A 13230-nucleotide genomic window follows, 5' to 3' on the forward strand; every position below is an offset into this window, starting at 1 on the left:
TGTGCAAGTGGGTCTGTGTCCCAACAGCTGGAGTAGGGTTGGGGGTCTGAGGGGCTTGCCTACACAGGTATCAGCAACTGTAAGGGTGGTAGGTTGTTGTGTGTGAACCAAGAGGGTCTGTACTAGATGTCATAGTGGTGTTGGACCTCACGGCTCACATGCCCAGGTGCCAGAAACTGGGGACGTAGGGGCAGGCACTGCACACACTGAGTGTCTAAGGCAATCGCTTGGAGACCTGTTTTGTATTTGTACATGTATGTATGTTTACACATGTATGTATGCCCCATTGACAGACCCTAATCCTGATCAGCCAGAGGTGAACAGGATAAGGCTGCTGGTGCCATCATCATTCACAGAGTGTTTCTTTCAGACCATGCGGACAGCGACAGCGGTGAGTGCTGCAGCTTTAAACTCGAGCTAGAGGGGGCTTCCCGGAGACAGAGAGGCCGAGGGAAGGTGGAGAGGCCCGAAAGGACTCGGGAATCGCGAGAGGGAGCGAGAGGCTGACGTGCCTGGGGGCGGGCCGGGCGAGCCGCGGCAAATTTAAAAGCGGCCATAGCGCGAGCTTCGCCCAGACCACGTGGACAGCGACAGCGGCAGCTAGCCGCAGCAGGGTCAGAGCGCGTGCCGGGTGGGCGTGAGAGCAAGGGCGAGTATATTAGCGCACGAGCGCACAGCGGGTGGGAGCAGCCATCAGTTGTCGATCCCCTCGTGGCTGTAGACAAGAACATGGCCCCAACACGTGCAAAATACCCCACAAGGAAGAATGTGGAAACTCAGATGGAGCTCCCTCAAAAACACGTGTCTGTGCAGGTCTCCGGCTGCAGTGAATGCCTCAGCCTGGCATGTGTTCCTAATGGAGCCAGAGACACCACATGTGCGCGGTGTGATCAAATAAACCACCTGCTCAGGCAGGTGGTTGAACTGAAGGAAGAGGTGGATAGACTTAGAAGTATTAGAGACAGTGAAAGCGAAATAGATTGGTGGAGCCGTACACTGAGGCGTAGGAGTGGGGCAGAGGCTCTGCAGGATGTGGATGATCTCCCTTCTGCTTGTCACCAGGCAGAAGAAAGGAACCTAAGGGACAGTGAGGAATGGAGGCAGGTCCCTCCTCGGAAGGGCAAGCAAAACTCCTGCCAGCCCCCCTCACCTTCCCAGTTGCACTTACAAAATAGGTACGGTGCTTTGGAAATCGAGGGCCAGGCATATGAGGATAGGGACAAGGATTTAGACAGTGAACTACCCAGAGTCAGCCAGCCACCCCCACGCCTTCGGACTTCAGCAACAAAAAAAAAGAGGAAGGTAATTGTGGTGGGTGACTCTCTTTTGCGGGGAACAGAAGGCCCCATTTGCAGACCGGATCCTTCCCACAGAGAAGTCTGCTGCCTCCCTGGGGCCAGGATTAAGGATATAAAGAAAAATCTCCCTACCCTGGTCCGCCCCTCAGATTACTATCCATTATTGGTATTTCAAGTAGGCAGGGATCAGGTAGCTAACAGTAGTCCAAGGGCCCTGGAGAAAGACTTTAGGGCCCTTGGACAGCTGGTTAAGGGATCAGGAGCACAAATTGTATTCTCCTCCATCCCATTACTTGCATACTTGATGAGGGTATAAACAGGAAGAGCCAGCAGATTAACTCTTGGCTCCAAGGCTGGTGTCACCGTCAGAACTTTGGTTTCTTTCATCATGGGATGATCTATAGGACATTAGACCTGGTGGCAACTGGTAGGGCAAGCCTTACCCAAAGGGAAAGAGGAATACTATGACAAGAATTAGCAGGGCTCATTGAAAGGGCTTTAAACTAGGGTTGAAGGGGGATGGGGATGAAAGCAGGATTACTAAAGAGGAGCCTGGGAGCAGATTACCAGTGCCGATGGGTAAAAGTGCTAGCAAGGTCTTGTGGCCTGTTGCCTCAGCAGAGGTGGAGGATCGTAACCCATGTGGTAATGACATGAGGGACAGTGATAGGCTGGCAACCACAGAAGGGTCTGAGCATGGTCAGGGAGGTGTTGGGCCTCACCCCCCCATAAAAATGGCAAGAAAACTAGCCCAGCTAAAGTGCATTTACACAAATGCACGTAGTATGGGCAACAAACAGGAGGAGCTGGAAGCCATTGTACGGCATGAAAGCTATGATGTAGTTGCCATCACGGAAACGTGGTGGGATGAATCGAATGACTGGAGTGCTGCAATGGATGGCTACAAGCTCTTCAGAAGGGACAGGCAAGGAAGGAGAGGAGGAGGAGTGGCCCTGTATGTTAGGGAGGAATATGAATGTGTGGAGATAAATGAGGGTAATAGTAGAGTTGAGTGCCTGTGGGTATGAATCAAGGGGAGGACCAGCAAGGCTGATATTGTGGTGGGAGTCTATTACAGACCACCCAACCAGAATGCAGAGGTTGATGAAATGTTCTATAAGCAGCTAGCAGGTGTCTCGAGATCACTTGCACTTGTCCTGGTGGGTGACTTCAACCTACCAGATATCAGCTGGGCACTCCATACAGCTGAGAGGGAACAGTCTAGGAGATTCCTGGAGTGTGTCGGGGATAACTTCCTGACACAGCTGGTGAGTGAGCCAACTAGGGAAGGAGCACTACTTGATCTGCTGTTTGTAAACAGAGAGGAACTTGTGGGAAATGTAACAGTTGGAGGCCGTCTGGGGTACAGTGATCATGAAATGATAGAGTTTCTGATTCTCAGGGAAGCGAGAAGGGGAACCAGCAGGACTGCCATCATGGACTTCCGGAGGGCAGACTTTGGTCTTTTCAAAAGTCTGCTTGACAGAGTCCCTTGGGAGGCAGCCCTGAAGAGCAAAGGAGTCCAGGAAGGCTGGACATTTTTCAAGGAGGAAGTCTTAAAAGCGCAGGAGCAGGCTGTCCCTGAACGCAGGGAAGCGAGCTGTCGAGGGAAGAGACCGGCCTGGCTGAACAAGGAGATAAGGTCACAGCTCAGGGAAAAAAGGAAAGTTTATGTCCTTTGGAAAAAAGGACGGGCTACTTGGGAAGATTACAAAGGTGTAGTAAAGTTATGCAGGGAAAAGATTAGAAAGGCCAAAGCTCAGCTAGAACTTAACCTGGCCCTGGATGTTAAAAACAATAAAAAGAATTTCTATAAATATATTAATAGCAAGAGGAGGACTCGGGAGAACCTCCACTCTCTCCTGGATATGGAAGGTAACATAGTGACAAAGGATGAGGAGAAGGCTGAGGTACTGAATGCCTTCTTTGCCTCAGTCTTTAGCAGTGGAGTAGGGTGTCCCCCAAGTACCCAGACCCCTGAGCTAGCAGTTAGGGGCGGGGAGCAGGATGAAGCCCCCGTAATTCTAAGGGAGATGGTGAGGGACTTGTTCCAGAACCTCGACATAAACAAGTCTATGGGTCCAGATGGGATTCACCCGAGGGTTCTGAGGGAGCTGGCAGAAGTGCTTGCAGAGCCACTTTCCATCATCTACCAACAGTCGTGGCAAACTGGGGAGGTCCCAGCCGACTGGCGCCTAGCAAATGTGACGCCCATCCACAAGAAGGGTCGGAAGGATGATCCAGGGAACTACAGGCCTGTCAGTCTGACCTCGGTGCCTGGGAAGGTGATGGAACAGATCATCCTGAGTGCCATTATGCAACACATGAAGGATGCCCAGGTGATCAGGCCCAGCCAGCACGGGTTCACGAGGGGCAGGTCCTGCTTGACAAACCTGATCTCCTTCTATGACAAAGTGATTCGCTTGGTGGATGAAGGAAAGGCTGTGGATGTCATCTACCTAGACTTTAGCAAGGCCTTTGATACAGTGTCCCACAGTATTCTGCTGGAGAAACTGGATGCTCATGGCTTAGATGGGTATACTCTCTGCTGGGTTAAAATCTGGCTGGAGGGCCGGGCCCAGAGAGTGGTGGTGAATGGAATGAAGTCCAGTTGGCGACCGGTCACGAGTGGTGTCCCACAGGGCTCGGTACTGGGGCCGGTTCTCTTCAACATCTTTATCAATGATCTGGACGAGGGGATTGAATGCACCCTCAGCAAATTTGCAGACGACACCAAGTTGGGTGGGAGTGTTGATCTGCTGGAGGGTAGAGAGGCTTTGCAGAGGGATCTAGACAGGCTGGCTGGATGGGCTGAGACCAATGGGATGAGGTTCAATAAGGCCAAGTGCCGGGTCCTGCACTTGGGTCACAACAACCCCAGGCAGCGCTACAGGCTTGGGGAAGAATGGCTGGAGAGCTGCCTGGCAGAAAAGGACCTGGGGGTGTTGGTCGACTGTCGGCTGAACATGAGCCAGCAGTGTGCCCAGGTGGCCAAAAAGGCCAACAGCATCCTGGCCTGTATCAAGAACAGTGTGGTGAGTAGGACCCGAGAGGTGATCGTCCCCCTGTACTCGGCACTGGTGAGACCCCACCTCGAGTACTGCGTCCAGCTTTGGGCCCCCTACCACAGGAAAGACATTGAGGTGCTGGAGCAGGTCCAGAGAAGGGCAACGAAGCTGGTGAGGGGTCTGGAGCACAAGTCTTACGAAGAGAGGCTGAGGGAGCTGGGGTTGTTCAGTCTGGGGAAGAGGAGACTGAGGGGAGACCTTATCGCTCTCTACAACTACCTGAAAGGAGGCTGTAGAGAGGCGGGGGTCGGTCTCTTCTCCCAAGATACAGATGATAGGACAAGGGGTAATGGCCTCAAGTTACGCCAGGGGAAGTTCAGGTTAGATATTAGGAAATATTTCTTTACTGAAAGGGTTATCAGGCATTGGAATGGGCTGCCCAGGGAGGTGGTTGAGGCACCATCCCTGGAGGTATTCAAGAGAGGAGTTGACATGGTGCTTGGGAATATGGATTAGTGTTGGGTGGTGTGGTGGGGGGTGTGTGTGTTTGTTTTTTGGTTTTTTTTTTGTTTTTTTTGTTTTTTTTTTCATTGGTTGGACTAGATGATCTTAAAAGGTCCCTTCCAACCTAGGTGATTCTGTGATTCTGTGATTCCACATTGGTCTATGTGGCCAGTCTGAAGGTTGAGTCTGGTCTTGCCCTTCAGCTCACTTGCACACCTTCTCCAGTCAATGTGAGGCCATCTGAAGAGTCCAACCTATTTCCTAGGTCAGCAGGTTCCCTAGCAGTCTCAGCCCAAGAACTCTGCAGAGCCCTTACGCATGTGCTTCCAGGGAAAAAACCTCCTTGTTAGCCATAGCATAGAAATGTTTGAAACAGAGGATCTATGAGTCACTTCTAAAAGGAAGTTTTCCTGTGTAGTACAGTACACTGGAAAAACTAGAAACTTTCATCCACTGTTTATTTATACATTCATTTGTTTATTATTTATTACAATCTTAACAACAACAAAAAAAAAGAGTGAACAAGTGAAACTTAATGGAAAATGTTGCTTAAATTCCTTTCTGTGTTAAGTGAAGGTCCAGAGTGTAAAGTACAGTCAGTTTTGTTTCCAGAATACACTTAATATTCACATGAAGACACGTATATTCCCAAACAAGTAAGACTTTGATGGAGTTAAGCAGGAAATGCTCATTTGAAATCTTTGTTCCTGAGGACACTCGGGAATAGACAAGCCATGGAAAGATGGTGCTACCAAGCAAGAGCTGAGAACCTGCTGGTTTTGTAAACTAAGAGATACAGTAGTAAATATACTAACTTTGGAAGCACAACGACCGCACCAGAAGCCAGCATATGACACAATTCTCCATTTCTGGTGGAAAGTGAACTAGTTTTAGGATAAAATTGCAAGGAAATCATCTTGTTGTCCAGAAAGGCAATAAACATTTCTACTATGTAAGGTAGGACCTGCCTTTCAGAAAACCTCCTCACCAACTGTGCTTTCATCAGCAATGATGGCTTTGCCACCAGCATGCCACTAACTCCTATAAATTTTCCCCATGATGGACAGAAAGAAATACACAATTCCTTACTTAAGTAGTTGTATAAAAATAAATGTATTTGAGTGTGTAAATTATGTCTAGTCTCAAAAGCAGGGCTGGCAAGATTAATCCAAATTTACTCAAGAACTGATGCTCTTTGATTACATGTACTGGACTGAATTCTTAGAAGCTTGCTCTGAAGACCAGAAAGCACGTACTTGGATTGCAATGAATATTTTTGTAGAAACTCTGTTGGAGAAGTTTTCTAATCACAGAGCTATCTCAGTGGATATTATTGTATATAATAAGGTGATTGTATGATTGCTGTCATGTAGCTTCCTCCTTTCAGGAGGCCTTGAAACAAGCCAGGGAACGGGGCTGAGCATAGGCTTACCTATGACATAACTCTGGCAAGTGTGTGTGTGTGGCAGGGGGCCCAAGCTTATTTGGAGCTGGTAGACCTATGGACAGAGGATGCATCGGCGGAGATCCCAGATGACACCAATGAGGATTATTAGAGCACCACTGAGACTTCAGCATCCTGGTGAATACAGCTTCTAAGAGGAATATGTGGGCAGTTCATGTTTAATCACTGCATTGCTAAAACTAGTCTCAACAGACAAATACAACAGGAAAACTATCTACAACCTCATATAGTTTTTTCTATAAAAACTGGTATTCTTTCCAGGGTTTTCTTTGGGGGCTTTTTTAAAACTTCATACATAACATAGATCAAAATGATCTCTATCTTGCCTCTCTCTCAACCCCATTGATGTTTGTATGCAAAAGGAATGAAGGCTTATGAAATTTGACTTGTTTGCTGAAATATCTTTTTACAGATTTGAAGACTTTTGTTGATGCACAGATCTAGCAGCTACAGGTCTTTTCTTCATTGTGAACATGTTCTAGAAAAGTCCATTTCTTGCCTGTGATGATGGACAGAGTATAGAGGTAGACCTGTTCCCTTTTGGAGGTACACTTCGATGCCAGAGGAGACATCCTGGGATGTATTGAGTGGCAACAGATATGGGTGTGTGGGTGACAGAGAAATTTGATAGTAAACCTGAGACACTCCTAACATAATTTTTAGTTCCTGGTGCAAACAATGTGATTTCTTCTGTGAATCAAAATAACTCATGTGGCTATGGTTTGTCAGGTCAGAACAAATGTATGCTGGACCCGAATCACTGTTAGGCTGAAATAATATAGTGTTCAGAACCAGTTGTAATTTTAAATGAGATCGAGGGTATTCATTCTGTAGTAAGATGAAACCCACAGAAAGGACATCAGTTTGAACAGATTCCACAGAGCAAGTCCATTCCCACATCCTTCTCCACATACATCCAGTTTGATCACACAAATGCATTGCAGTGAACGTCCTTAAATACAGCACAGAATGTCACAGAATCATAGAACGGTTTATGTTGGATGGGACCTTCCAACAAGATCTGGCTGCTCAAAGCCCCATCGAAGCTCACCTTGAAGACTTCCAAGGATGGGGCATCCACAACATCTCTGGGCAACCTGTTCCAGTGCCTCACCACCCTCATCATAAAAAATGTCTTCCTTATATCTAATCTGAATCTACCCTCTTTCATTGCCCCTTGTCCCGTCAGTATAGTTCCCTGGTAAAAAGTCTTTTTCCACCTTTTATAAGTCTCCTTTATATATTCATTGAATCATAGAATGGTTTATGTTGGAAGAGCCAAAAAAAAGGAATTAATTCACTACTTTGCATTAAGCCATCTCCAGGAGTGCAAGGCTCCATCACTCCTAATGGTTACTTAGGAAGAAAGATGCCATAACAGGGAAGGGAAGGGAAGGGAAGGGAAGGGAAGGGAAGGGAAGGGAAGGGAAGGGAAGGGAAGGGAAGGGAAGGGAAGGGAAGGGAAGGGAAGGGAAGGGAAGGGAAGGGAAGGGAAGGGAAGGGAAGGGAAGGGAAGGGAAGGGAAGGGAAGGGAAGGGAAGGGAAGGGAAGGGAAGGGAAGGGAAGGGAAGGGAAGGGAAGGGAAGGGAAGGGAAGGGAAGGGAAGGGAAGGGGTGAGAGATTCAAAGTTAAGATTGAAGATTCAAATGTGAGCAGCAAGAACTGAATGAAACCTCTGCTGCAAGAGACAGCTCTTCCCCTAAAGGCATGCACTCCAATTCGGCAGAGGCAGTAGGCTAGATCAAGCTAATTCTGTCCTATGAAACACACATCCCTTGAAGTTTTCAGCAATTTTTCAGACCTTTTTGGTTAATAATTGATCATCTGCTGGTTCAGGATGCATAATTCATAGCATTAGACATGTAAGATATGATATGCCTAAGTCGGAGGGAGTCACTCTGGTCCCACTTCGCAGACAATGGAGGGAAAGTTTCCCTTCTAAATAGCGTTTCATCTACTATTGTAAATATATCATTGGCTTGTTGCCTCCCATTCCCAACAGAGAGAGCATTAAGTTCTGAACAACCAACTATGACATTTCTAAAATCAGCTGAAATCAATCCCACCCATAGGGGAAATAGGGATTTCATGAGGGTCTATTTAATCCTGGAGTAAGTAATGTGTCAGAGGTAGCTCAGCTATCTCCTCTTGGCCACAAAAAATAAAGACACTTTGAGGTCTCTACCTTTTCAGTTGAACCCTATTCAACTAAATTGAAACAACTTTAACAACTTTTCTTCTTCTCTGTGAGATTAGTCTTTGGCAAGTGGCATGAAATCTGTGTGAAGGGCAGGTCAATTCTGTTTATGGTGCTTCAGAGAAAACTTGTCTGACGTCCTATGGAATATACCATGTGCTAATGTCACAGCTTATTCAAGCTGTGGATGGAGAGCATCTGCATTTAAAATACAATTTAAAATCTGTAATGTAAGCTGACTGTAGGACTCGTCAGCCCAACACTGTCCCTAACGTAAGAAAACAAAGGAAATTCTTCTCGTGAAATACGCATGATCCATTTTGGAGGCACTGGATGGCAAAACTGATGAAGGCAGGACACTTACTTCAAAATGCTTATTGTGAATACATAAAGCAGATCCAAGGAAGAACAAAGACAAAAACTTGAAGGTCCTCATAGCCACTGAACAAGAGTTACACAAGGTGGGAGTTGTTTCTGAGGGGTGCTCTGCATTAGGGAGTAAAGCAGTAACCTATCAGTAAACAAATGACTGCTGTGAGATTTATTGACTTTAATTAACAGCTGATGACCAAAGCAATAGTCTAAAACTTTCATAAGGGATCAAAGAGCAGGATTAGGTAGATTCTACTTCAGCTGCATGGATCTAACAAGTTAAGAAGACTATTGTGAATAAGTCCCATTACAAGCTAAAAGGAATTTTTAATGTCATTCTCTATTCTGTTATGCACAGGTTATATTGAGGTATCTCTCAAAATTTGGAGCTTCAAATACCACAGTGGTAATGGAAGCAGTCAAAGCCAGAAAGATTCTTTTCAAAAATCATCAGACCTTTAAATGCCTGAGCACATTAGGAGTTTCTTTATTGTAATTGTAAGTTAAAATCATCTGTGGCTCCCAATTTCACGGCTTTCACTTTCATGTTCATGTTATAAAAATCCACTGACAAAAGGCATCTTGTCTGAGTGAAGTTTTGGCAGAAAGAGAAGTCAGATGGAGTCAGTACAAGGAGTGGTTGAGTCATGGCAGGGCTGTATGCGCTGTTCTTGCTTTGATGATGTGTCTTTCTCTCTGGTCTCTTGACCAGGTCCATGTGTATGCAGTGGAAAAGGGGCTTCCCCACTCTGTCCCCATATATGGATACATTTCTGCTGCCCAAATGCATTCTGTGCCTTGAGATTTACCTGTGTAGTCCAGTGGTTGGTTGCCCCTTTGGGAAGAGATGAGAAGTCTGAAGAATGTAGAATTAACGACCACTTTCTCCTGTGTGGCAGGCTAATTTCTTCTCTCTTCCTGTGCATCAGTTTCCCATTCTGGGCAGAAGAAAACCACCGAGCTACCACGGCCGGCACAGCACTGCATGAATACCCCGTCGGCATCGTGCACACAGCAACACTCATCAGGGTAATGAGGCAATGTGACTAATGAAGCAGATGGTACCGAGCTTCACCCTCTGACTTTATTAGTGTTCTCTCTGGGTATCTTTCCCTCTGATTATTCCTTCTTCCTTTGCCTGTCTATAGACAATGGGTATTTGGGTTTCCTTTGTTTTGGTTGTGCTTTCTTTGGATTGTGGGTGTTTTGGTGGTTATCTGAACTTTCTCTTCAGTGCAGAAAGCACCTACGGAACCACTTGGGACCACAAACCTGACATGTGAGGGGAGCCCATGTTCTCAGCAACTAACCATACACCCATAGTGGAGCCAACATACTAACTCCTCATAGGTGTATGCTTGGTCACTATCCCAAACTATGAAATGCAGAGAGCCCTAACATAAGGCACTTTCAGCATGCACAGCCATTGCCTTTTTCCTTTGTTCAGCTAGGCCTGCTATAGAGTCGCACCCTTTGATCCAGTGGCTCTCCAGGGATTCCCAAGAGACTCCTCCCTTCAGCAACTGGCTAAAGCACCGAGATTTTGGTGCAGTGACTACCCCTCTGACAGTCTGTCCATTTTGATTCCTCCCAGATGAAGCCAAGAGATGGACCAGAACCAGGAAACCACACTCTGCTGTCAGGATTTGTCCTCTCTGGGTTAGCCAAACACCCAGAACTGCAGCACTTGCTGTTCTTCACATTCTGCTTCATTTACACCATCACCATCATCGGGAACCTTCTCATCTTCATGGTCACAGTGCACCCCTCCCTCTGCATGCCCATGTACTTCTTCCTCCGGGTCCTGTCCTTCCTGGATATTTCCACAGCATCGATCGTTGTTCCCAAGATGCTGGTAAACTTTCTGTCAGAGGACAGGAGCATTTCCTACATGGGCTGTGCCACACAGCTCTACTGTGTGATTTTTTTTAGGAGCCACTGAATGTTACATTTTGGCAGCCATGGCCTATGACCGTTACGTGGCCATATGCAACCCCCTTAGATATGCAATCATCATGAACAGCAGAGTTTGTCTTTCCTTGGTTCTGTTGTCATGCTGCAGTGGTAATGTTGTGTCCGTGGTGCAGACAGCTTGGGTGTTTGCATTGCCCTTTTGTGGGCCCAGGAAGATTAACTACTTCTTCTGTGATATTCCCCCCCTCATTATGCTCTCCTGCACTGACACCTCTTCATACGAAAAGCAGATCGTTATAGCCACAGCACTGGTCATCTTTACACCATTTTGTCTCATTCTGGTATCCTATGCCTGCATCATCTCCAGCACCCTGAAGATTTCCTCTGCAGAGAGCAGACACAAGACCTTCTCCACCTGTTCCTCACACCTAATTGTTGTAACGTACTGTGGAAGTGGGACTTTGATTTACTTACAGCCCAAAGCCAGTTCCTCTCAAGACACAAAGAAATTTATGCCTCTCACATACACAGCCATAACTCCTATGCTAAACCCCCTGATTTACAGCCTGAGAAATAAAGATGTGAAAGAAGTACTAATCAGAATGATGGCTGAGCTGATGAAGAAATAAATCTTTTCTTGTCTGAGAATAAATATTTCTCTCATTCATTATTGCTAGGTGTGTAATGTTTACTAGCTCACTGGAAACACCCGAAGCAAAGGGATGTTTCATACTTGAGAATATTTTGTCCTTATTCTTGGCTTCAGAAGCAAATTATTTAGAATTTGTATTTCTGTATACCAGACATTTCCATGTCTGTATACCAGACATTTCTTCTAAAACAGAGCAGCCAAAAATCACCCTACTTCCCATATCTTTTTCAGGTATTCAGGCTTGAAGTTCTCACTTTCATCACAGGAGCTCAGCTGCCCCTCTCACTTAAGATATATTCTTTTACAGTGAACTTTTCAGGATAAGCATACACAAATTGGTAGTGAGTAGGTGGGTTACTTTGACCTTTTTTTTCCCTTGTAACATGATTTCCATTCCTTCCAGCAGAAAAGGGATTCACTGAATGAAAGTGATAAAGAAATTGCTGCAGTTCTTTAAGAGAGTCTTGGTTTTTATTGAAGGTGTGGGGAAGGCAAAGGAAAGAAAGAGAAACTAATGCTCATTTGTGATTTCCAGCAAGAACTAAGCATTTCCTATAGCACAGTGCCCACAAGCATCTTGGAGTCTGAGTCATGGTATAGTTAGCATTCTACATCTCCCAGCTGGAGGAATTCATCCAGGCATGATAACAGGGCAGTTCCAAGAAAAGTAGCTGAGATCTCCACAAGCACACACACAAAAAAGGGATGCTACAACCTTGGAGTATTCATTTGGGAGAGGGGGAAGAAAAGAGCGCCAGCTTTCTCTGAGAGAGAAGGAAACTGAAATTATTCTCCTACATGGCCAAAGTAAGTCCATAACTGACCCTGTGAAAGCGTGGCATCACTCTGTGTGTGCCATTTCACTGGGTAATCCCAGCACCTGGCCAGATTTCCCAAGTAGCTCCTATGCTCTGTTTCTTTTCCAGTTCACCACAGGGGAAGCTTCCATCCCTATGACCAGGCTCCAGATTTGTCATTTTGGTCCCCAAGACTGACTGGGAGCAGAATTCATGGTTCAGGAATGGGAAGAAACCAAAACCAACAACCCAACAAAAAACCTAAAAGACCTTAATGAGTGTACATCTACAGATGTAGTTATGTGATCTGTTTATACACACACACAGAGGGAGGAAAAAAAATAAAGACCACAAGGAGCAAGAAAAACCCTCTCTTGGGATTCGTCTCCACTAAGGTGAGCTTTCTGCTGTCAGAAACCAACATACACCTTACAAAACCTAAGCACTGGTTTAATGCAGCTGTACACAGTAGGGCTAAATTTCAACCTTCTCTGTAGTTGCCTGAAGACAGTGTTATTTTGGATACAATCATGTGGCTTGCTGATATAACCCATGGCACACAGGAAACTTATGCTCCTTTTCACTGATATCTTACCCTGCGTGAAAGCACTCTAGATGCCATAGGGATTTAATTTTGAATTTTGCCCCGCTGTCTAGTTTTAGGTTGTTGCTGAGTCCTCCTGAAAGTCAAAGGAATGTAATGATCACCTTCAGAAGGAAGGTTAGCCCAGGTTTGTGTTGGCCCACAATGCATCTCTCTGTGAATGTATCCTTATGCCAGTCGCTATAAAAGCACCCAAGACAGCTTACTCCTCATTCAGTCCAGGGGCTTTTGCATTCAACTTAGGTCACTTGACAGGGGATAATGTGGTTTCTGGGTAGGGTCAATAGTTAGGAAACAGGGAAGGAAAAAGAACACTAGAACCTACAGAGACAACACATCTGTAAATGCTATGAGAATAAATTCTGTCACCATGGCTTGGTTTTGCAAATGAGACAGTCTTTATCATCTGCTTATTGTAA

The 13230-nt window shown here is 46.0% G+C and overlaps 1 protein-coding gene across 1 annotated transcript; it reads left to right on the forward strand.

Moving 5' to 3' along the window:
- Positions 1 to 10438: 10438 nt before the first annotated feature.
- LOC141478493 (olfactory receptor 10A7-like) lies at positions 10439 to 11387 on the forward strand. Its single transcript, XM_074167534.1, is given in 2 exon segments — positions 10439 to 10768; positions 10770 to 11387. Coding segments are annotated over 2 exon segments (948 nt in total).
- Positions 11388 to 13230: the final 1843 nt, after the last annotated feature.

This window comes from Numenius arquata, unplaced genomic scaffold (assembly GCF_964106895.1).
Source record: "Numenius arquata unplaced genomic scaffold, bNumArq3.hap1.1 HAP1_SCAFFOLD_49, whole genome shotgun sequence".
NCBI lineage: Eukaryota > Metazoa > Chordata > Aves > Charadriiformes > Scolopacidae > Numenius > Numenius arquata.